This window comes from Scyliorhinus torazame, chromosome 25 (genome assembly GCF_047496885.1).
Source record: "Scyliorhinus torazame isolate Kashiwa2021f chromosome 25, sScyTor2.1, whole genome shotgun sequence".
NCBI classification, from domain to species: domain Eukaryota; kingdom Metazoa; phylum Chordata; class Chondrichthyes; order Carcharhiniformes; family Scyliorhinidae; genus Scyliorhinus; species Scyliorhinus torazame.
Window position 1 is genome coordinate 8,868,656 of NC_092731.1, and position 24,284 is coordinate 8,892,939.

The 24,284-nt window shown below is 47.1% G+C and overlaps 1 protein-coding gene across 2 annotated transcripts in view; it reads left to right on the top strand.

The window, feature by feature from the left end:
* Positions 1 to 24,284, top strand: part of clip3 (CAP-GLY domain containing linker protein 3) — an 82,968-nt gene that overhangs the window by 13,903 nt on the left and 44,781 nt on the right. For both annotated transcript variants that reach the window (XM_072489955.1, XM_072489956.1), the window contains exons 2-3: positions 11,082 to 11,247; positions 13,981 to 14,120. In XM_072489955.1, coding sequence (XP_072346056.1) covers positions 11,094 to 11,247; positions 13,981 to 14,120 — 294 coding nt within the window. In that variant the 5' untranslated portion in view covers positions 11,082 to 11,093. The remainder of the gene's footprint in view (positions 1 to 11,081; positions 11,248 to 13,980; positions 14,121 to 24,284) is intronic.

The following is a 24,284-nucleotide window of genomic DNA, read 5'->3' on the forward strand; positions in this document are numbered from 1 at the left end:
TAATTTTGAAATGATGAGTAATGATGGAGAGGGGGTGGTGAGGGAGAACGTGAATGATCTTTCCCCAGAAATGGATCCACAGATTTGCCTTCATTGCCCAGTCCTCAGAAGCGATGGATAATTTTGTTGAGTGAGCCAAAACTGCTGCCATTTTTGCACAGTCAGATCCCACACATTTGGATATCCGGTTAATCTGTTGCTGGCAGGGCTGCTGGAGGGAGGAATGTTGCCCAAGTCACCGGGGAGAATTCATAGGTTACATATTAGCAAACAAAAAGGAAAATGCAAAAACAAACGGACAATAAGAAACCGAACTCGGCACACATATTTACAGGCAATTGTCCTCCCTTCCGCTGTGGACGTGACCCCCCCTTTAGTCGACACACATACTTTGCAGTCCCCCATATGTGGCCTGGGACTATTTACAAGTGTCTATTTACAGTTTGGTTTAGGCCTCAGCTTACCATTGGACCACTCCCCTGTCGCATTGCCCCTTGACCCTCTTGTTTACATTTTATGAATGAAACATGAATCCCACCAGCTGCCGTGGTGGGATTTGAACCCGTGTCCCACAGAACACCAGCCTGGGTCTCTGGATTACAAGTCCAGTCACATCATGATCGCACCATCTCCCTATCGGTGACCGGGTGAAGCCAGAAGTGTTGGATTTTGTTTAATAGGCAGTGCAACACGCATGTCCCTCTGTAGGTGTTGACATCCGTGGCTGATCCAGTTGTGAGCGAAGGCATAGTGGGCAATCCAACCCCTCCCATTTCCAGTTGACATACCACAATACGTAAACTCCCCTCCCCACCGTGACCTGGGAGGCATGTGATCCCACAGGCATGTCCAAACATCCTGGCCAATTGCGGGATTAAAAATTCGGTATTCAGATGGGGCAGAGGCGGCAGGTTAGACTTGGTGAGACGCCCCCCCCCCCCCCCCCCCCCCCGGTTGATCGGTCCGTTTCAAGCTCAGGTAATGGTCACCTGGCTGGAGGGCTGGGGAATGAGTAGGATTGTGTCCCAGCGGGAAGGGAAGCCGGACAAAATTAGCGAGAAGCAAATGGGGAGAGTTGGGGGTTCCAGGGAACAGAACAAGAGCTTACTTACTCTCGTCATACCAAATGCTCACAGTTTACTGGGTTGTGACAGTCCAAATGCTAAATTGTCCCTGAGAGACCCAATGTTTCGAACAAACTTTTTTTTAATGAATGTTTTTATTGTTTTTTTTGTTATACATAACATAATATAAATACACACAAACGCTAAGAATTTCGCAAGGGGGGGCCCCTGGGATGTGCCCCTAATGTTATTTCCATTCTGGTCAGTTTTTGCTATTTACATGGGTTTAGATCGTTTCTTCTTTCCGTTCTTTTATTTTCTTTCCTTCTTGTCGCGTTTGCCGTGGCCATTGCGGTCCCTGTGTCTCCTTTCCCGCCTGTGTTCCCCTCTCTTTTCCCCCTCCTGGCTCCCACCATTGTTCCCCCCACCCTCTGATTGCTTCAACATCCATGTCTTAAAGGTGCTCTCACATGACACCTCCCCCCAAGAAAAAAAAAAATAAACCATCAAGTTCAAGATGGTTTCATTTTTCACTTTTGCACCATCCACTAAGAAATGCACACAGTAAATATACATTTTCATCTAAAGAAAACAACACATGTGTAATAATAGTCCATTTTTCTTCGTTCCTCTTCCTCCAACCGAAAACCTTCTCGATTGACAGTCTCTTTGAACAAAGTCTCTGCACGATCCATCCATTCCTCTACTCCTCGGCATTTCTCTTCAGAATCAGATACTTTAGTGCAATCTGACCACAGAATCCCTTGCAATTCCCCAATACAGGAGCATTGGTGATCACAGCTTTCAGGCAGTCAAATGCCTGTTGAAAGTCCGCTGTCCATTGAAATTTTTTAGGTTTCTTTAGCAAGTCCATCAGTGGAGTAATCACGCCACAAAACTTTGGCACAACTGTTCGATCAAATCCACTCATGCTAAGAAATCGCATTATTTCCCTTCGTCTTGAGGGTATCGGAAACTCCGCAAGGAAAGTGATTTGGGCTTCTCCAAATTCACTTTCGGCTAGGTTCATCACCAAACCCACCACCTGAAGTCGACCGAAGAACTCCATACGATGTTTTAAATGTTCTTTCCATGTCTGGAAGTTGGAAATAAAAGCAGATTGTCCCACTTTCTCAATGCAATTCTTCAAACGTGGGATAGGATAAGAGTCCGTTCTTGTAACTGCATTCACCTCTCTGTAGTCCACACACAACCGTTGGGTACCGTCTGGTTTAGGTACCATCACTATGGGTGAGCTCCATTGGCTGCAACCCACTTCAATTATGCCATTTTTAAGCATACTTTCAATCTCTCTGTTAACCTGTGCCAATTTTAAAGGATTAAGTCTATATGGATGTTGTTTGATAGGAACAGCATTTCCCACATCTACATCATGTATAGCCATTTTAGTACTTCCCAATTTATCTCTACAAACTTACCCATGTGATATCAATAACTCTTTCAGGTCAGTTCGTTATTCCTCTGGAAGGTAACTTAACAATTCATCCCAATTTTTAAGAACATCCTCATTTTCCAATTTAATTTGAGGTATGTTAAATTCACATTCATCTGGATTTGGTTCATCACTTTGAGTTAGAATCATTAAAACCTCCTTTTTCTCTCCTTCCCTTTCGAAGTACCTTTTAAGCATATTCACATGACACAGTCGGTGAGTCTTCCTTCTATCTGGTGTTTTTACCACATAATTCACCTCACTTCATTTCCTTTCAATCTGATACGGTCCACAAAACCTAGCTTTTAAAGGCTCCCCTACCACTGGTAACAACACTAAAACTTTACCCCCACTGGCAAAACTACGAACTTTGGATTTCTTGTCCGCTACCCGTTTCATCACATTTTGTGCAACTTTCAAATGTTGTCTAGCCAATTCACCTGCTCTATTTAATCGTTCCCTAAAATTTGATACGTAATCCAATAGTGTAATTTCCGATTTCTCACCCACCAATTTTTCCTTAATCAATTTAAGTGGTCCTCTTACCTCATGACCAAAAATTAGTTCAAAAGGACTAAATTTGGTAGACTCATTAGGTGCATCCCTAATTGCAAACAATACGAATGGGATTCCTTTATCCCCATCCTCTGGATATTCTTGACAATACGCCCTCAACATTGTCTTTAATGTCTGATGCCATCTTTCTAACGCTCCCTGCGATTCTGGATGGTACGCAGTTGATTTAAATTGTTTTATTCCCAAGCTATCCATTACCTCTTTGAATAACTTTGAAGTAAAATTTGTTCCTTGATCCGATTGAATTTCTGTGGGTAGTCCATATCTGGTAGAGAATTTAAGTAACTCCTCCACAATCCTTTTAGCTGTAATATTACGTACTGGAATGCCATCTGGAAACTAGTAGACGCATCCATTACAGTCAAAAGATATTGATTCCCACTTTTTGTTTTAGGAAGCGGTCCTACACAATTGATTAGGACCCTTGTAAAAGGTTCCTCAAATGCTGGAATGGGTATTAAGCGCGCTGGTTTTATCACTGCTTGAGGTTTCCCTATCACTTGACATGTGTGACATGATTGACAAAATGTAACTACATCTTAATGTAGTCCAGGCCACTAAAAATGTTTCTGGATTTTAGCTTGAGTTTTCTTTGTTCCCAAATGACCTCCCACTGTTACCTCACGGACAACTCGCAACACCTCCTTTCTATAACCTACCAGCAATACTACTTGATGAACTTCTGCCCACTTTTCATTCGCCTGCATATGTACAGGTCTCCCTTTTCTCATCAAGACACCATTTGTACAGTAATAACACTCTGGTATTCTCCCAGATTCCTCTTCCGTATATGCTTTCTGATATATCTGTTTTATTTCTACATCTTTCTGTTGTAACTCCGCCAATTTTCCTGAACTAAAAATATCCGCCTCATCCTTCACCTGTTCTTGTTCTTTTTCAACCATCTGATCAAAAATCGTTTCTGATAATTGCACTTCAACTTAATCTTCACTCTTTGATTTATCCTCTTGTCTTAACCTGTGACTTTGCGACTTTGTTACTACACAATCCGGAAAAATCCCAGGATATTCGTCCTTCAACACTTCAGCTGACTGATTTTCTACTGGCTTATCAACCACAGTAGGCATCACTCCCACCTGCTATCCAGCTATATCATTACCCAAGATAAACTGTATTCCTGGACAAGATAGTTTATCTATTACTCCTACTACCACTTCACCACTCTTCACTGGACTTTCCAACCTTACCTTATATAATGGAACGCTACTCCTCTCACCCTGAATTCCACATATCACCACCTTTTCTGGCAACATTCTTCCCAAACTACATAATTCCTCATCTCTTACCATTAAAGATTGACTCGCCCCTGTATCTCTTAAAATTGTGACTTCTTAACCTGCTCCTCCTGATACACATGAGTAAACTTTACTCACACAAGTAAATTCTTTAAAGACATCTGGCACCTTCTTAACAATTACTTCTTGAACAGGCTGTTTGCACCTCCTTCGCTTCCCTTGGGCTTTCCTTTACCACTCTAACAAACCCCACTATCTTATCATGTTTTACCACATCAGCCTTCCCAGTGCTTTTCTTCAACCACCAACACTGTGACTTTAAATGGCCTAGTTTATTACAGTGAAAACATCTGAAACTTTTCATTTCTTTTCCACCCTCCTGGATTTCTTTTTTAATCTGAGGTACACTCTCTTTATTGTCTCCCATCAATTCACCTTTACCTTTACCACTTGAGTATTTCTCATGTCCCCAGTTTCTATCCCTCACCGGCTGAAACTGATGTTGGAAACTAATCTTTGATTTATGAACTAATTCATAATCATCTGCCATTTCCGCTGCTAATCTGGCAGTTTTAACCCTCTGTACTTCCACATGAGTTCTCACCACATCAGGAATTGAATTTTCAAATTCCTCCAAAAGTATAATTTCTCTGAGAGCTTCATATGATTGGTTTATTTTTTAAAGCCCTTATCCACCTATCAAAATTACTCTGTTTGAGCCTTTCAAAGTCCATGTATGTTTGACCAAATTCTTTCCTTAAATTTCTAAACCTTTGTCTGTAAGCTTCAGGCACTAGCTCATAAGCACTTAAGATGGATTTCTTCACCTCCTCATACGTTCCAGATACCTCCTCCGGTAGTGATGCAAACACTTCACTCGCTCTACCTACCAGCTTTGTTTGAATAAGTAACACCCACATGTCCTGTGGCCATTTCATTTGTTTAGCTACCTTCTCAAATGAAATCAAAAAGGCTTCCACTTCCTTCTCGTCAAACCTTGGCAATGCTTGGACATATTTAAATAGATTCCCACCAAGCCTTCGACTATGACGCTCTTTCTCACTATCCTCCTCACTATCATCCAACTGTACGTTTCCCTTTACATCTGCCAATTTTAACTGATTGTCATGTTTCATAGCCATTTTCTGAAGTTCAAACTCCTCTTTATCTTTTTCCCTGATCTGTATCTCCCTTTCATTTTCTTTTTGTTCAGCTAGGGTTATTCTTTCTTTTCTCCTTTCTTCTCTCTCCTTTTCTTTTTTCTTTCTCTCTCTTTTTCCTCTCTCTCTCTTTCTCTTTCTTTTTCCTCTCTCTCACTCTTGTATGCAAGCCGCTTTAATTCTTTCTCATGTTCCATTTGTTTAATTTGCAACTGAATTTTTGCCATTTCCAATGAGTCAAACTCTATCTCAGGCAACTTTAAATGCTTAACCACCGCCATAATTACCTCACCTTTTCGCATTTTGTCAGGTAATGTTAACGGCAATGCACTTGCCAAATCTAACAGTCTGCTTTTTGTTTCTGTCCGTAAAGTACTACGTGTGACATTCTCCACCCCCAAAAACGTCTGAGCCCCTGAAAGAGCCATTGTTTACAACACTCTCCCCACTTAAACTAAAATACCACACCGGAAAAGCAACAATCCTTCCCCACTTAAATTAAAATACCACACCGGAAAAGCAACGATCCTTCACTGTCTTTAAGTTCACAAAAGCCAATCGAATAGATAGACTTTTATCTCCCTCGCGCCCTCAATTGTTATGGGTGAGGCGTTTTCAGAACCCCAAAATGTAGCATGGAGTTCAACCAACCTCTCCCTTTAATGTATTTGTTGCTTTTCCTAGCACATGGCTTTTCCCCTAGGTGTGGGATTACAATTATGGACACATGGGTTTTTAAACACAAAACAATGTTTATTCTATGAACTCAACTTAACATCTTAAATAAACATTGGACCTCTTAACACCCCTTACTTCAAAGATAACTCCGAAAATATTGCAACAGTAAATAATCCCTCAAAATGTTCCTTCAAACTTCCAAGAGACTTAACACCTTTAAACAAAATCACATCAGGTTAAAGGCTTTACTATTATGAGTTTAAATCACCCAAATGATCCAGTGATAGTCTTTCATTGCAGAGATCCAGCTCACTGCAAACACAGACACTCCCAAGCTCTTTTCAAACTGAAACTTAAAACTGCAAAATGGCTGATCTAAAGCCCAGCTCCACCCACTCTCTGACATCACTGTTTTCTTAAAGGTACATTGCTTAAACATCCACGTCTTAAAGGTACTCTCACATGACACCATAAAACCGTTGGCGAGTGTCGTAAAAACCCATCTGGTTCACTAATGTCTTTTAGGGAAGGAAATCTGCCGTTCTCACCTACATGTGACTCCAGACCCACGGAAATGTGGTTGACTCTTAACTGACCCCTCCAGGGCAATTAGGGATGGGCAATAAATGCTCCAGCCAGCGACATCCCCGTCCCATGAACGAATAAAAGAAAAAAAATGTTTTTGTCACATCTTTAATACAGAGAGAACATCCTAAAGTTAAATCTTACCACATTTGGACATCCCAAACTGCTGTATAGCCAATGTCGCACTTTGGCGACTGCTGTAGTCCTGGCAATGTGACCACAAAATCTCAGAAAGAGCACTTCTTCTCCGAAGACCCTGGATTTTCAGCCTGTGGCGGCGAGGCCGCTGTGTACTGGAGGAAAGCTGTGTCCTACAGGAGGGGGAGGAATTGAGAGTGGAAAGTAGTCCGGGCAAATCTGTACAGAAGAGTATTAGCCTTTCTGAGTTACCATTGTTTCTTCGGCCCCGAGTTTCTTTGGTGCCTTCTACGCACCCCTTTCGCGGTAACCTTTTTCAGGTTTAGGATTAGAGCAAGAGGACGAATGTTCAGACAGTGGGGTAGGTTTTGAGGATTTGTTTAAGTGGGGGTGGAGAGGTTTAGGGAGGAAATCCCGGAGCTCGGGAGGCAGGCAGCCGAAAGCAGCCGCCAATGGTGGAGCGATGGGAAGAGGCAGAATTGGAGAAGGTTTGGAACAGGCTGAGGTTGTGAGCGACACGGTAAAAACATAAGTCTTTATCAGTCAGCTGCTCCATCCCCTCCCCCACCCCCTCAAACTGAGAGTAATTCTAACCCCTAATTATGAAGCAGACAATTTGCAGATAGGGTGAGAAATGTGCTGAGCTTTTAAATTATCTTTACGGTTGAACCCTTTATGTGCTAAACTAGCCACACAGCCATTAATCTGTCTGCAAAACGATTGGATTGGAGCGTGTAACCTGGCAAGAGGGCTTGATAGTAAAGGTTTAGGCTGCTGTGTCAGTGCCCACTCCTGTGCAGTGAATCACAATGAATGAATTAACCTCTTCCCTGACTAACCCGAAATTGTAAAAATCCCCACCCCCCCTCGATTTTAGTTGAGATTTGATATCATTGTCGTGTTGAAGTGTTTCCATCAGTCTGGGGCGTTATCAGTGGAGGAAAGGTCACATTTAGTTGTTCCCGAGCTGTGTAGCTTGTGGCTATTCACAGGACTTTGAGTCAACCGAGAATTATGGGACTGGAATCAAATGTGGGCCAGAACAGGACACAGAAGAACATTAATACATCAGTTGAGCTTTCACAAGTAGCCTTTGATTTCATTTTTAACGTCAGTCCACAGACTATCAGATTTATTGAATTTAATTCCATAAGTGATGTCTGGGTTGTGAGCAGGGGCTGTAACATTTTTGTAGTTGTTCTGGAGTCTTCAGCCACGACACCAGAGACCGGGTAAAATTGTTTCCCGTGGTGGAGAATTCTAGAACCAGGGGACAGAGATGCAGGATAAGTGGCAGAAGGTGCAGAGGGGACATGAGGAAGAAAGTTTTTACACAGAGGGTAGTGGGTGCCTGGAATTCGCTGCCCGAGTTGGTGGTGGAGGCAGAGAGCTTAAACTCTTTTTAAAAGTAATTGGATCTGCACCTTAAGTGCTGTAAATGCAGGGCTATGGATTGGATGCAGATGGTTAGCAGTTTCAAATTCCTAGCACTCCAAAAATCTGTCCTGGTCCACCCACGTCGACGCTACCACCAAGAAAGCACAACAGCGCCTATACTTCCTCAGGAAACTAAGGAAATTTGGCATGTCCACATTAACCCTTACCAACTTTTACAGATGCACCATAGAAAGCATCCTATCTGGCTGCATCACAGCTTGGTATGGCAACTGCTCGACCCAGGACCGCAAGAAACTTCAGAGAGTCGTGAACACCGCCCAGTCCATCACACGTACCTGCCTCCCATCCATTGACTCCGTCTACACCTCTTGCTGCCTGGGGAAAGCGGGCAGCATACTCAAAGACCCCTCCCACCCGGCTTACTCACTCTTCCAACTTCTTCCATCGGGCAGGAGATACAGAAGTCTGAGAACACGCACGAACAGACTCAAAAACAGTTTCTTCCCCACTGTCACCAGACTCCTAAATGACCCTCTTATGGACTGATTTCATTAACACTACACCCTGTATGCTTCATCCGATGCAGTGCTTATGTAGTTACATTGTATATGTTGTGTTGCCCTATTATGTATTTTCTTTTATTCCCTTTTCTTCCCATGTATTTAATGATCTGTTGAGCTGCTCGCAGAAAAATACTTTTCACTGTACCTCGGTACACGTGACAATAAACAAATCCAATCCAATCCAGGAAGGTGGGATTAGAAAGGACACCTGGTGTCCTTGGGCTGGCATGGGCAAGTTGGGCTGGATGGCCTCCTTCTGTGCTGTTCTCTATAGTTTCTATGGAAGGTTGGTCTCTGAGGAACTGTCACACCCGATGGGGTAATATCACTGGAATATTCAAAAGATAATGCCCTTTTAAAACATTTTCTTTAGTCACTTTCTATTACTAACTATGAAAAAAAAACTGGATGTGTTTCACTGAAGTTCAGAATCCGTTAATTAAGTAACGAGGTGTCTGAATGCTTCTCAATTGGTTGTGGGAAGTTGGGGTATCGGGGGGGTGGGGGGGGAGACGCGTCTGGTGACCAATGGCAGGGCGGTTGGCAGTGAAAGGTCAGGCGATGAAGCCTTGAGCAAGATGTAGTTGAGACCATGAGTGTCGAGGTTGGTGCCATGACCAACCCTCCATGTCTCTTGCACCATCCCCGCCCTGTAGGCCACACTGGACATCCACACAAGCCGAGGAATTGGAACTTGGGGAGGAATCCTCCCATCTGGGGACCAGATCCTGTGGCGGGGGCGGGAACAGGGAGTGTTTCCCGCTGTGGACACCTGCAGGGACACACAACACACCTCCTGGCCCCCGCCCACATTAATTACGCACCCAGGGGTGTTGAGCCATATTCCGTGTTGAGCCAGACGTGATGGCGCGTAGTCCGCCACCCTACCCATGTGGCAGATTGAAAAGGCACCCGACATCGCTGGCCCACTATTGGAAGAAGAAAGTTGATCTCCTGAAAATGAAGATGGATCGCCACGAGCACTCTGAGACTGGAAGATTGACCGCCTGAGAAAGAAGGTGGAATTCCAGGAACATTCTGGGGCTGGAATTTGAACCTCCTGCAGGAAATTGAATCTGGATGATCCACCTGTAGGTTGCCCCCCCACTGCCGTTGTGTTCCAGGCTCCAAGGTTGCCGGCAGCCTCCATCCCGAACTCCGGAGGGAACTAGGGCATGGTTCAGGTGAGTGCCGACCACCTGTGCGCCACCTTGTTCTGGTCATGTTTCTGTCCGCTGTGTTTTCCCGCTGGCGTTACGGAGAATCAGGAGTGGGTGGCCGGGCTTTCATATCCACCTCGTTCACGGGATGCAAATCAGTTTCACACTGGCCTCCAGCAAGTTTCCCGATCTGCTACGGCAGGCAGCAGCGGACGATCCCGCGGGAAATTTAGGCTGGCATTAAACCGACTTTTGTGTTTCCTGCTAAATTTTCCCCAGCCGATCATTTAATCTGCCAGTGGGGGGTTGGGAGAATTCTGCCTAGCACTTTCCTAAAGAATTTTTTTTTAAACTGTCTGCTACGGATCGATTTATGTGACTTATTGACCAGTTTTTATGTTATTTTAAATTGAAAGCCTTTCATTTTTTAAAAACTTGGTTTCCAACGAAAGAGTAATTCAAGGGCAGCAGGGTGGCGCAGTGGTTAGCACAGCTGTTCACGGCGCCGAGGTCCCAGGTTCGTTCCCGGCTCTGGGTCACTGTCCGTGTGGAGTTTGCACATTGGCCACGCTAAGTTGCCCCTTAATTGGAAAAAACTAAATCTTTTTTAAAAAGGGGCAATTTAGCACGGCCAATCCACCTACCCTGCACATCTTTGGGTTGTGGGGGCGAGACCCACACGGACGCGGGGAGAAAATGCAAACGCCACACGGACAGTGACCCGGGGCCGGGACCGAACCCAATCCCTGGTGCCATGTGGCAGCAGTGCTAACCACTGCGCCACCGTGCCAGCCGTTTTATGGTATTTTGTAGACATAGTGTGACCCTCTTTGTGAATCCTGGGAGGAGACATTTTCTACATGGCAGTCATGCCATCAGGGACATGATGGTGAGATTCCCTCATTGCACATCGAGTTTGTGATTAAACCCCCAAGAAGATTTATCAGATGCTTTATCACAAAGGGTTGGGATTATTGAGTTTTTGAAGAGTTTTGCTTTTTGGTCCAGCGTTGATGAATTTCACCCTGTGTCGTTTTGACTGTTTTTCAGAAGCAGCTGAAAATGACAAAAGAAAATGTGACAGATGTTGCTTCGGACGAGGAGCATGAAGGACCTCAGGATCATCAGCCGGCAGAATTCCAAAGCCCAGTGCTGGAGAGACGCAAGAAAGCCATTGTTCACCCCTCTGCCCCTGCACCACTGCCCAAGGATTATGGTAATTGTTTTTAGCTGAATTTGGAACCCTATCCAACGCTGAACTCTCAGACCCACATTCTCCCCATCAGCATGTCCGCCACTGCAATACTGCCCATCCTAATGCACCCAAACTCCTGCCGATGACCCTCATATCAACACCTCAGTCACTTTTTCTCTGTCACCTCACCCTCCCAATCGATGCAGGATATTGGGAAAATAGTTGACCTTTGCCTCCTTCTATCGTAACCTCTAGACGTCTGATATCAACATTTATCTGGGCAGCGGAGAACTCCGAGAGCAGAATGATACTTCAGATAGGGAGACAGGTTGGTGGGCTTGCTCTTCCTAATCTACTGAACTATTATAGGGCGACTAATATTCAAAGGATTTTAACATGCGTCATGATCCAAGTTTAAACTGGCGCCTTGTGGAAGCGCACACTCCTGCTGCTCTGCCTCGCTTCCTGCCTTAATGTGTGCCCCCCTCCAAATACACGTTATATTCCATAGTGATTTCTGTTAGGGCGGCACGGTAGCACAGTGGGTAGCACTGTTGCTTCACAGCTCCAGGGTCGCAGGTTCGATTCCCGGCTTGGGTCACTGTCTGTGCGGAGTCTGCACGTTCGCCCCGTGTCTGCGTGGGTTTCCTCCGGGTGCTCCAGTTTCCTCCCACAAGTCCCGAAAGACGTGCTTGTTAGGTGAATTGGACATTCTGAATTCTCCCTCAGTGTACCCGAACAGGCGCCGGAATGTGGCAACTAGGGGATTTTCACAGTAACCTCATTGCAGTGTTAATGTAAGCCTACTTGTGAGAATTAAGATTATTATACTATTATTATTGCTTTAGAAATTCCTTAGCTATTGGGTCTTATTTGTAATAACCCCTTATTCCTGCCCGCCATGCTTGTCTCGGCCTTTACTAGTGGAGGAAGAAGGCACTCAAACGGTTTACTGACCTGTTTGTGGACGGGAACTTTTGCCAACTTTAGCAAACTTGCAGACAAATTTAATTTAGCAGAATCTAATCTTTCCTGCTATTTTCAAGCCCGTGGTTTTATTTACTTGCATAGGGGCAGCATGGTGGTGCAGTGGTTAGCACTGCTGCCTCACGGCCCTGAGGTCCCAGGTTCGATCCCGGCTCTGGGTCACTGTCCGTGTGGAGTTTGCACATTCTCCCCGTGTTTGCGTGGGTTTCGCCCCCACAACCCAAAGATGTGCAGGGTAGGTGGATTGGCCTCGCTAAATTGCCCCTTAATTGGAAAAAAGAATTGGATGTTCACAATTTTTTTCTAAATATTTCCTCGCGCTAAATGTCCTTTCCTCAAGCGCATTGTTGGAAGGGGTTTTGTCATTGCCTCAAACCAGCAGCGGTTATATTTCAAGGTTGGACGATCTCATGATATCCTCTCTATAAGGTAAGAAAGGATTGGGGAGTGGAGCGTGGTCTGAACCTTGTGGACAACTGGTGGGAGAGGACCATTTGTCAGGTCAACTCCACATCCTCTTATCCTTGGATAATAATAATAACCTTTATTATTTCACAAGTGGGCTTACATTAACACTGCAATGAAGTTACTGTGAAAATCCCCTCGTCGCCACATTCCGGCGCCTGTTTGGGTACACAGAGGGAGAATTCAGAATGTCCAATTCACCTAACAAGCACGTCTTTCGGGACTTGAGGGGGGAAACCGGAGCACCCGGAGGAAACCCACACAGACACGGGGAGAACGTGCAGACTCTGCACAGACAGTGACCCAAGCCGGGAATTGAACCTGGGACCCTGGAGCTGTGAAGCAACAGTGCGAACAGCACGGTAGCATTGTGGATAGCACAATTGCTTCACAGCTCCAGGGTCCCAGGTTCAATTCCAGCTTGGGTCACTGTCTGTGCGGAGTCTGCACATCATCCCCGTGTGTGCGTGGGTTTCCTCCGGGTGCTCCGGTTTCCTCCCACAGTCTAAAGATGTGCAGGTTAGGTGGATTGGCCATGATAAATTGCCCTTAGTGTCCAAAATTGCCCTTCGTGTCCAAAATTGCCCTTAGTGTTGGGTGGGGTTACTGGGTTATGGGGATAGGGTGGAGGTGTTGACCTTGGGTAGGGTGCTCTTTCCAAGAGCCGGTGCAGACTCGACGGGCCGAATGGCCTCCTTCTGCACTGTAAATTCTATGCTTTATCTCTGAAATTTCTGCACAGAATTTACTTTATCAAGATCAGAATGAGTTGTTCTCCAACACCAGCAACACATGCGACAGATTCCCATTCGCCCCTGCAGACCAGACCCAAATCCTGACTGCTTTTTGGCCATCCTTCTTTGACACTCTTTCCAATGTCCCAGAGACCACCCTACAGCCTTGTCCTTTGACAGCCATACTTGGAGCCTCATCTGCACTGGCCTGTTTCACTAAGATTGAGACAGACATCATTGTAATTGTATCATTAATAGTCCGCAGGTGGATTCTATTAACTGGGAGACCCCAAAGCCACCCAATGCTTCATCCAGGTTGTATGTCGTTTCTATACTTGGAGAAGGTTAAGTTTGCCACAAGATGGGCCACTGAAAATGTTTTTGTAGATGGCAACAATTTGTCTCGTTCTTTGAATTACTGTCGACCATCAATTTTACTTTTTTTGTGGTATAGTATTTTTTGTCCGTTTATTGGGCACCGTATTCGCACTTTGTTTACCTGCTCCTTTCCTCTTGCGCAAAATCAATAAAAAATAATTGACAAAAAAATAAATATTCTCCTCCGCAGCCTTCACGTTCTTTGACCCGAATGACCCCGCCTGCCAAGAAATCCTGTTCGACCCGCAGACGACCATCCCCGAGCTCTTCGCTATCATCAGGCAATGGGTTCCTCAGGTGCAGCACAAGATCGACACCATTGGATGTGAGGTGAGTCAACGTGATCCCTTCCCGGGAACTGTTGCGAAAATTCAGTAAGACAGGCAATTGAATCTTTTAATACTTTCCAAATGTCTCGTTACGCGGGAAGAGAATAACCAGACTGCATGCAGAGGCTCTCAGTAATGAACCTGCTCTGCTTGGTACAGCTCCTATTCAACGAGATGAACACCAGGTTAGGAACAGAGATAGAAACATAGAAAGTAGGAGCAGGAGGAGGCCATTCGGCCCTTCCAGCCTGCTCCGCCATTCATTCTGATCATGGCTGATGTCCAACTCTGTAACCTGTTTCTGCTTCTCCCTGCGCCCCCCCATATCCTTTGATCCCTTTAGCCCTAGGAGCCTCATCTAACTCTTTCTTGAACATTTTTGGCCTCAACTGCTTTCTCTGGTAGTGAATTCCACAGGCTCGCCACTCCCTGGGTGATTTCTCCTCATCTCAGTCCTAAATGGTTTAACCCTGTATCCATAGACTGTAACTCCTAGTTCTGGACTTCCCCTCCATCAGGAATATCCTTCCTGCATCTACTCTGTCCAGTCCAGTTAGAATTTTATAGGTTTCTATGATATACCCCCCCCCCCCCCCCCCAATCTAAACTCCAGCGAATATAATCCTTTTTTTTAAAAAAAGGAAATTCCGATAAAGGGGCAATTTAGCGCGGCCAATCCACCTACCCTGCATGTCTTTTGGGTTTGTGGGGGTGAGACCCACGTACACAGGAAGAATTTGCAAACTCCACACGGACAGTGACCCGGGGCCGGGATCGAGCCCAGGTCCTCAGCACCGTGAGGCCGCAGTGCTAACCACTGTGCCACCATGCTGCCCAAAGCGAATACAATCCTAATCGACCCAAGTCTCTCCTTGTACATCAGTCCCACCATCCCAGGAATCAGTCTGGTAAACCCTCGCTGCACTCCCTCCAGAGCAAGAACATCCTTCCTCAGAGAAGGAGACCAAAACTGCACACAATACTCCAGCTGTGGTCTTACCAAGACATTCCTGCTCCTATACTCGAATCCTTGAGCCTACATGGTCTTGCGTGTGTGATTAAACAGTAACTGCGACATTGGTGTGAGGATGGCTGGTTCGCACTGACGCTGCAGTTCCTGTGGGAATAGACTTGGGCTCAGTGACGGATGGAGGTGACCCTCTCTCCAATTTGCTTTCTATCCAGCCTCACCCTCTTCCCCTATTTGTAAATTGAAGAAAAAGTTCTGCATTGATGAAATGTTTCATGATGGCGTTGACTTTGCACCAATAGTAAACTTGCGGAGTGTGAATTTATAAAATGACGTTATCGGTTTCTGAGCTGGGAATTCATCCAGCCCACCTCCCTAGACCATTGTTTGGAACACCCTGAGGCCATACAAAGTGGGTGGGATTCTGCGTCTCGCCAGCCAGTCAATGGGGTTTCCCACTGCGGGCAGCCGTCGGGAAATTCCCGGGCTGCGGCCAAACGGAGAATCCCGATGGCGGAGAATTCAGTCCCCTATCTTCCTTTAATTAATTTACGGGATGTGGGCGTCGTTGGTTGGGCAAACATTTATTGCCCTTCCCCAGTTGCCCATCTGAAGGTGGTGCTGAGCTGCCTTCTTGAACCGCTGCAGATCCTGAGGTGTAGGTATGCCCACAGTGCTGATAGAGAGGGAGTTCCCTATTTTGACCCGGCGACAGTGAAGGAACGGCCGATATATTTCCAAGTCAGGGTGGCGCGTGACTTGGAGGGGATCCTCCAGGTGGTGGGGTTCCCAGGTATCTGCTGCTCTTGTCTTTCTAGATGGTGGTGGTCGTGGGTTTGGAAGGTGCTGTCTCGGGAACCTTGGCGAGTTGCTGCAGTGCATCTTGTAGATGGTACACACGGCTGCCACTGTTCGTCGATGGTGGAGGGTTTGAATGTTTGTGTGCTGCTTTGTCCTTGATGGTGTCGAGCTTGTGTTGTTGGAGCTGCGCTCACCCAGGCAAGTGGAGAGTATTCCGTTGCACTCCTGACTTGCACCTTGTAGATGGTGGACAGACTTTGGAGGGGTCAGGATTTGAGTTATTTGCCGTAGGATTCCCAGCCTCTGACCTGCCCTGGTAGCCACAGTGTTAATGTGGTTGGGTCCAGTTCAGTTTCTGATCAATGGTAACCCCCAAGATGTTGATTGTGGGGGATTCAGCGATGGTAACGTCATTGAATGTCAAGGGACAATGGTTTGATCCTCTCTTGTAGGAGATGGTCATTGCCGGGCACTTCTGAGGCGCGAATGTAACTTGTCACTTGTCAGCCCGAGCCTGGATATTGTCCAGGTCTTGCTGAATTTGGACATGGACTGCTTCATTATCTGAGAAGTCGTGAATGGTGCTGAACATTGTTCAGTCATCTGTGACCATCCTCACTTCTGACCTTATGATGGAAGGAAGGTCATTGATGAAGCAGGTGAAGATGGTTGGGCCGAGGACACTACCCTGAGGAACTCCTGCAGTGATGTCCTGGAGCTGAGATGATTGACCTCCAACCACCACAACCATCTTCCTTTGTGCCGGGTATGACTCCAACCAGCGGAGAGTTTTCCCTGATTCCCATTGACTCCAGTTTAGCTCGGGCTCCTTGATGCCGCACTCGGTCAAATGCTGCCTTGATGTCGAGGGCAGTCACTCACCTCACCTCTGGCATTCAGCTCTTTTGTCCATGTTTGAACCAAGGCTGTATTGAGGTCAGGAGCTGAGTGACCCTGGCGGAACCCAAACTGAGCGTCCGTGAGCAGGTTATTGCTGAGCAAGTGCCGTTTGATAGCGCTGTTGATGACTCCGCCCATCAATTTGCTGATGATGGAGAGTAGACTGATAGGGGGGTAATTGGCTGGGTTGCATTTGTCCTGTTTCTGGTGTACAGGACACACCTGGGCAATTTTCCACATTGCCGGGTAGATGCCAGTGTTGTAGCTGTACTGGAACAGCTTGGCTAGGGGTGCGGCAAGTTCTGGGGCACAAGTCTTCAGTACTATTGCTGGAATATTGTCAGGGCCCACAGCCTTTGCAGTATCCAGTGCCTTCAGGTACCTATTAGAAACCTGGTATGGTGGATACAGCCTGAACTCAGGCCTGTGGAAGATTTCTCTTTTGAGATAGTTGTTTCTCGAGGCGATAATTTCACTGAGATAGTCAACACTCATTTGCAGAAGGGCACAAGTGTTGAGGGAACTGAGTTATTACTGGAGAAAATGTCCTGAGATGGGACAAAAGTAGGGCCCCAGGGAGATATCCAAGATCGTGCATGATATAGAAAATGTCAATGGCCTCCTTCTAACTGTCCCATTCTTTGAACACCATGTTGATTTCAACAATGATATTTGGACAAGGAAGCACAGAATCAAAATAAGTGGTCTAGATATGTCTGTTATATAATTGAAAAGGATAGATTTGCAGGACTATGGGGGATGGGGCTAATTTGCAATGCCAGTACAGGCTTGATGGGTCAAACTTCCTCCTTCTGTGCTGTTATTCTGTAAAGTGAAAGTCGTTTATTGTCACAAGTAGGCTTCAATGAAGTTACTGTGAAAAGCCCCTAGTCGCCACATTCCGCCACCTGTTCAGGGAGGCTGGTATGGGAATTGAACTGCTGGCCTGCCTTGGTCTGCTTTAAAAGCCAGCGATTTAGCCCAGTGAGCTAAACCAGCCCCTGTGATTGAATGTCAGGAAGCATTGGCTTGTGAAATGGACTTCACAGCAGGGAGTTGGAAATCTCTGGGTGCTGTGTGTATGGTGGGACAGCAAGGTTGATATTAGCTGGCGGAGGTGAAATGGAGGTGAAGTGGGCAGCACGGTAGCATAGTGGTTAGTACAATTGCTTCACAGCTCCAGGGTCCCAGGTTCGATTCCCGGTTTGGCTCACTGACTGTGCGGAGTCTGCCGTTCTCCCCGTGTGTGCGTGTGTTTCCTCCGGGTGCTCCGGTTTCCTCCCACGGTCCAAAGATGTGCAGGTTAGGTGGATTGGCCGTGATAAATTGCCCTTAGTGTCCAAAAGTACCCTTAGTGTTGGGTGGGGATACTGGGTTATGGGGATAGGGTGGAGGTGTGTGCTTGGGTATGGTGCTCTTCCCAAGAGCCGGTGCAGACTCGATGGGCCGAATGGCCTCCTTCTGCACTGTAAATTCTATATATCTATAATTGTCTTTGTGGACTGTACCTGTCTAGTGATGTAAAGACTGGAATGCCCCTCCCACAAAGGCTTTGCCTTCGTCCAGACCCTTCCATCAGGCAGAAGGTACAGGAGTCTGAAGACCCGCACATCCAGACATAGAACAGCTTCTTCCCCACAGCTACTAGACTCCTCAACGACTCCCCCTCGGACTGATCTGTTCCCTGTAAGAACACTATTCACGACGCCCTAGGCTGCTCTTGCCCATGTATTTGCTTTGTTTGGCCCCTTGTCCCACACTGTAACCAATCACTGTTTGTCGATGTACCATTTGTCAATGTTCTCTGTTCATTATTCTTTTTGTCTACTATGTACGCACTGTGTACGTTCCCTCGGCCGCAGAAAAATACTTTTCACTGGACTTCGGTACATGTGACAATAAATCAAATCAATCGATCAATGCTGGGTGGTTACATCAGTGACTTGGCAGAGCGAGATTCTGATCCCTTGTAGGACACAGACCACAGATCTCAAACTAGCTACCTGTCCAGATTTACGAGACACTGCTCTTTCTGATGATGTATTATCACTTAATTAGAGTGGTGCTGTGTGTTGTAATGTGAAGCCTTCAGCCAGCGGGTCAGATCTGAAGCAGGAATCCACGGGCATTGAGAGAGCCGCACCCTGTGTTCAGATCATTAAATCTGATGTAGAATAACATATGGATCATGTTCCACAAAGGAAAGCAGTACTAGCTCATCTCGAGTAACAAAACACCTTTTTCAAAGCTTTTCTTTCGACTAAACTTTCAGTTATGACTCCTCCAACCCTCCCACTATTACTCGACATCTATTCCTTTGTCCACCTTGTTTATTTTCTGCCCCTTCAAGAAGCACCCTGGAGTTGTTTACTTGTTGAAAATGCTCTATCGCTGAAATCAACAGTAATGGGAAGAAGAGGGGAAAGGCCATGGGGGTGTAACAAGTCCTGAATTCCAGCAAAATTGCAGCTACATATGGGCGAGTCTTGAGGCCCAGAACCTTGTCTGGCCAGTACAGGGGTCAAACGCGTGACCTTGACGTTATTAGCTCACGCTCAAACATTCCAGGCTCACCAGCTGTCATGACCCTGCAGATGTTAATCCATTCAGCAAAATCTCTCAAGTACACGGAAACATTCAGCTGGAAATGTGGAGGAGTCGCTAGCTCACCAAGTCCATGAGAACTCGGTGCAGGTGAACTGAGGGAGGTTTGTCCGGCATTTTGGAAAGGATGTGTTGGTTTTGGAATGCTGCGGAGAGTTAGCAAAATGATACTTGGATTGCAAGGGGAGGTACAATCCAGGGTTGTATTCCATGGAATTTAGAAGGTTAATGAGTGATTTGATTCAAAGGAGTCAGGGGAATGGATGCGGCAAATAGAAATGATTTCTGCTGGTTGTAGGGTCTAGGACTGGGGACATAGGCAAGGATGTTACAGCACCTCGCAATCCCGCCAACATCAACCCCTCGCAGATAGAAGAACGGAACTCTCTTCCGCAGGTGACAATTGATGTTTGATCAGTTTTAAATTTTAAAAGTGAGGTTGATGGATTTTTATGAACTAAAGCTGTCAAAGCAGGAGCCCAGAAGACATAGGAGCAGAATTAGGCCACTCGGCCCATCGAGTCTGCTCCGCCATTCAATCACGGCTGTGGGGCAAAGGTGGGGATTTGGGAGTTACGTCACAGAGCAGCCATGGTCTCATTGGGTGACGATGTCAGGGTCAAGGCACTAAATGGACACCTCCTGCTCCTGTGATCCGATGATCTGGAATTGGGAAGTCTTCACCGTCCGTCTTGTACAGGACCTGAGCCAGTATCATTTGGTCCAAAAGAGGGAAACATGCATTCTCTGAAGGGCGCGATCTCCCGGCCGCGTTGTGCTCAAGTGGAGCAAGAGTGGTATACATCATGGTGCCCATGTGGCACTGCCAAGCAGGTCATGAATTCTGCCAGGGTGGCGGTGCAAGGTGTCCAACTGCCAGGGTGGCACTGCCAAGGTTCAGGGGCCGAGGGGGGGGGAGCAATGCCCATGGAAGGAGGGTGGAGGGGGGTTTGAAGGGTGGGGGGTGTAGGGCAGGTAAGCAGGGGCCTCTAGGAGGTTGGGGGTGTGACGGGTGGAAGTCCTTGAAGGAGGAGCCTGTAGAGGAGTGGGCTCCAGGGACTCCATAGCGGGTTGTCCTCACTTGGGAGGTGTGGGGTAGTGCCCATGTATGTGGGGGTGACAATGCCCATGGTGGGGGACCCACAAGCTCACTCCGAGATCGAGGCACCCTTTCAAAATGGCGGCCCGGCCTCTGAGTTCAGCTCCCCAGTGCCGAAGGACTGGATTCTTCGGCCGCGACCAGAAATTCCTGCTCGAGGTCGACGGACCTTGACATGGTCCCCGTCCTGCCCGTGGGGATCTTGCGACGGGCACAGCCGAATAATCCAGTCCAAAGTGTGGGCTGAACCGGTGAGAAACTCCCCAGGGCCCAGAAATGTGGCTAAGTGACGTTCGATAGCGGCGAGGAACTTCCCGACGGAACCGGCGGGAAACTCCCTGAAAAACCCGTCACAAGTGAAGTTAGAAATGTTTCCGTTAAATTCCGTCCACTGAGTAAAGTAGAAAAGGGGCAAGTGACTGGGATAGTACTCATGTGGATGATAAACACCAGCACGGATTGGTTGGACCGAATGGCCTGTTTCTGTACTGTACAGAATCTAAAACGATTTCTTTACTGTTGTCATTCCAATAACAAGCAGTGAACCTTCCCCTCTGTGAAACACTTAAACTGGTGAATATCCATTAACTGAATTAGGCAGCGGGAGACACTGGAGATTCACAAACAGTTTTATTGTGATATGCAGCTCAGTACAAACACTGGTTTCCATTCAGAATCCTGTCCCCGTCCAGAATCCTCTCCCCTACTGCAAAACATCCAGTTCTTAAATACCCAGCCAAGGCCACAGTCGCATTTCCTGCAAATAGCGCCCAACCTCGAGACTCCCGCAGTCTCGGGACCCCCTAATTCACCTGCAAGGGGGTCACTGTGCACCCCAGACCCCACCTTATAAGCCATGATGTGGAGATGCCGGCGTTGGACTGGGGTGAGCATAGTAAGAAGTCTTACGACACCCGGTTAAAGGACCTGGTGTTGTAAGACTTCTTACTGTGCCCACCTTATAAGGTCAGGGCACCCCCAAGCCCAAGCCCCCGGTGCAGGCAAAATGCCAACCGAGCACCCTGGCAGTGCCAGGGTACCACCCTGTCCAACTCCCGACCACCCGGGGATCGCCAGGGAGGCCCCCCCCCAAAGTACTGGAACACCTTGTGGAGACCAGCGCTAAACAGCGCCCAGCTGGGGTGGTCTCGGTGAGGGGATTCGATCCCGATGTTGGTTACATCCAATGAGTGCCAATCTCTCTGAGCCTTACTGAATACTTTAATATGCAGATTTTGGTCCTGCCCATTGTGGGTGGGATCCAAATCACGAGATCCCGTTCGACCTCGCGAAATCTGGCGAGAAGCCCTTCGATTTTGCCGGTTGTGCACAGTTCTGGGGCCACAATATAGGAAGGATGTGAACACATTGGAGGGAGCGCAGAAGAAGTCCACAAGAATGGTTGCGGGGATGAGAAACTTCAGTGATGAGGATCGATTGGAGAGGTTGGGACTGTTCTCCTGGGAGAGAAGGCGGCGGAGAGGAGATTTGATCGAGATGTTCAAAATCCCGAGGGGGCGGGACAGAGATGGAGAGAGACGCTTCCCCCTTGTAAAAGGATCGAGGATGAGAGGGGAACAGATTTAAAGTGGTTTGCGGCAGACGCTAATGTGTTGCGGGACACAGCGAGTGGTTTGGGGTCTGGAATGCACGGCCTGGAAGTGTGATTGAGGCAGGTTCAATCGAGGCGTTCCAGAGGGTGTGAGATGATCAGGGGTACGGGAGAAAAGGCAGGGGAACGGCACTAAGCCACGATGCTAGTTCAGAGAGCCGGTGCAGAGATGGTGGGCCGAATGGCCTCCTATGTGACAATTCTAAAGAGATCTGCATCCCTAACATTGTCAGAAACAAAGGTTCCACCATGATGCATTGCTGGCACAGACATGATGGGCTGAATGGCATTGTTTTGTATTTTCTAGATTATAATAGTGCTTGATGCGAGCGCTGAGTAGGCCGTTGTTAGCGAACTCCGATCCCATGACGGCAAGTTGACGAAATTGAATTAAAAAGCCCAAGTGATGTATGAGCTGACCCTGGGATCAATCAATCACGAAAGCTGTTGGATTGTTGTGACAATACAAAGGTTGGCGGATGACCGCTGGTTACGAACCCCACATTGGCCAGAACTGGACGCTGATGACCGTCCCCAATACCTGCAGTGAACGTGGCTGAATAGCAATTTCCTCCGGGCAACAAGGGATTGCGGTAATTAAAAAAAAAAAAATTTAGAGTACCCAATTATTATTTTTTTCCAATTAAGGGGCAATTTAGCGCGGCCAATCCCCCTACCCTGCACATCTTTGGGTTGTGGGGGCGAAACCCACGCAGACACGGGGAGAATGTGCAAACTCCACACGGGCAGTGACCCAGGGTCGGGATTCGAACCCGGGTCCTCAGCTCCGTGAGGCAGCAGTGCTAACTACTGCGCCACGTGCCGCCCGGGATTGCGGTAATAAACATAGCTGTGGAGGTGTGACCCACATCCCGGGGGTAAATAATTCTCCCCCTCCCTGCCCCTCATGTTGAAAAGCACAAACAAATTGACCTTGAACCCAGTTAACCAAATAGGACTGAAGGAATTGAAAGCAGCATATTTTGCTTTGATTTAAAGACTTTGATCCACACTCTGTCTGCTTCAATACATGGCTGGAAATGACTGCGAATCCCTTACCCCTGTGATCAATTTATTACAGGACCCGTTAACACTCTTGCTGTCCCTGGACCCAGATATAGATCCCACCGTTTGTTCATAATTTAATTGTCAGACTTGTATTTACTACCTGAAGCCTTTGATATGACTCCCCAAGCGGAATTAAAGGATTGCTCGAGTAAAACTCTTAAGGTGTCAGTTTGAAAGATATATCAGTCTACAAAATGAAATTAGCTTTGGGAGGGCCCCATTGGTCCTTCGGATCTTTCCTCGCTCTCGTTTGGTCCTCGGGGCCTTTCGGCCCCGTTTGCCTGTGCTAGCTCTCTGCTTGAGCATTTAAAAACCGTTTCCCCCCCCCCCCTCTCTCTCCCTGGATGCCTGTTTCTTTCTCTTCTTCAAACGCTAAGGCTTGGAAATCGTAATATTTCAGCCCAGAGAAGACCACTCGACAAGTCGTACCTGCGGCAGCTTTCTGAACGGGTTATTCAATTAGCCCCTCCCCCACCAATTTTTACTTTATATGTATTTATCCAATTTTCTTTTGAAGGTTACTGTAGAGTCTACCTCCATCAGCCTTCTTCCCCATCCGACTGCCTGTCCAAGCTCACAGCAACTCTCTGCGTTGAAATAATTCTCCTGGGAGTAGCTCGGTGGCACAGTGGTTAGCATTGCTGCCTCACGGCGCTGAGGTCCCAGGTTCGATTCTGGGTCGCTGTCCGTGTGGGGTTTGCACATTCTCCCCGTGTCTGTGTGGGATTTGCCCCCACAACCCAAAGATGTGCAGGGTAGGTGGATTGGCCACGCTAAATTGCCCCTTAATTGAAAAAAATGAATTGGATACTCTAAATTAATTTTTTAAAAATAAATAAATAATTATCTCACCTCTCCCGGTTTTTTCCCCCATTGTGTCCCTCTGCTTCCCGACCCCCCCTGCCACTGGGGGCACACGTTAGCACAGTGGTTAGCACTGTTGCTTCACGACGCCGAGGTCACAGGTTCGACCCCAACTCTGGGTCACTGTCCGTGCGGAGTTTGCACATTCTCCCCGTGTTTGCGTGGGATTCGCCCCCCACAACCTAAAGATGTGCAGGTTAGGTGGATTGGCCACGCTAAATTGCCCCTTAATTGGAAAAAAAAGAAT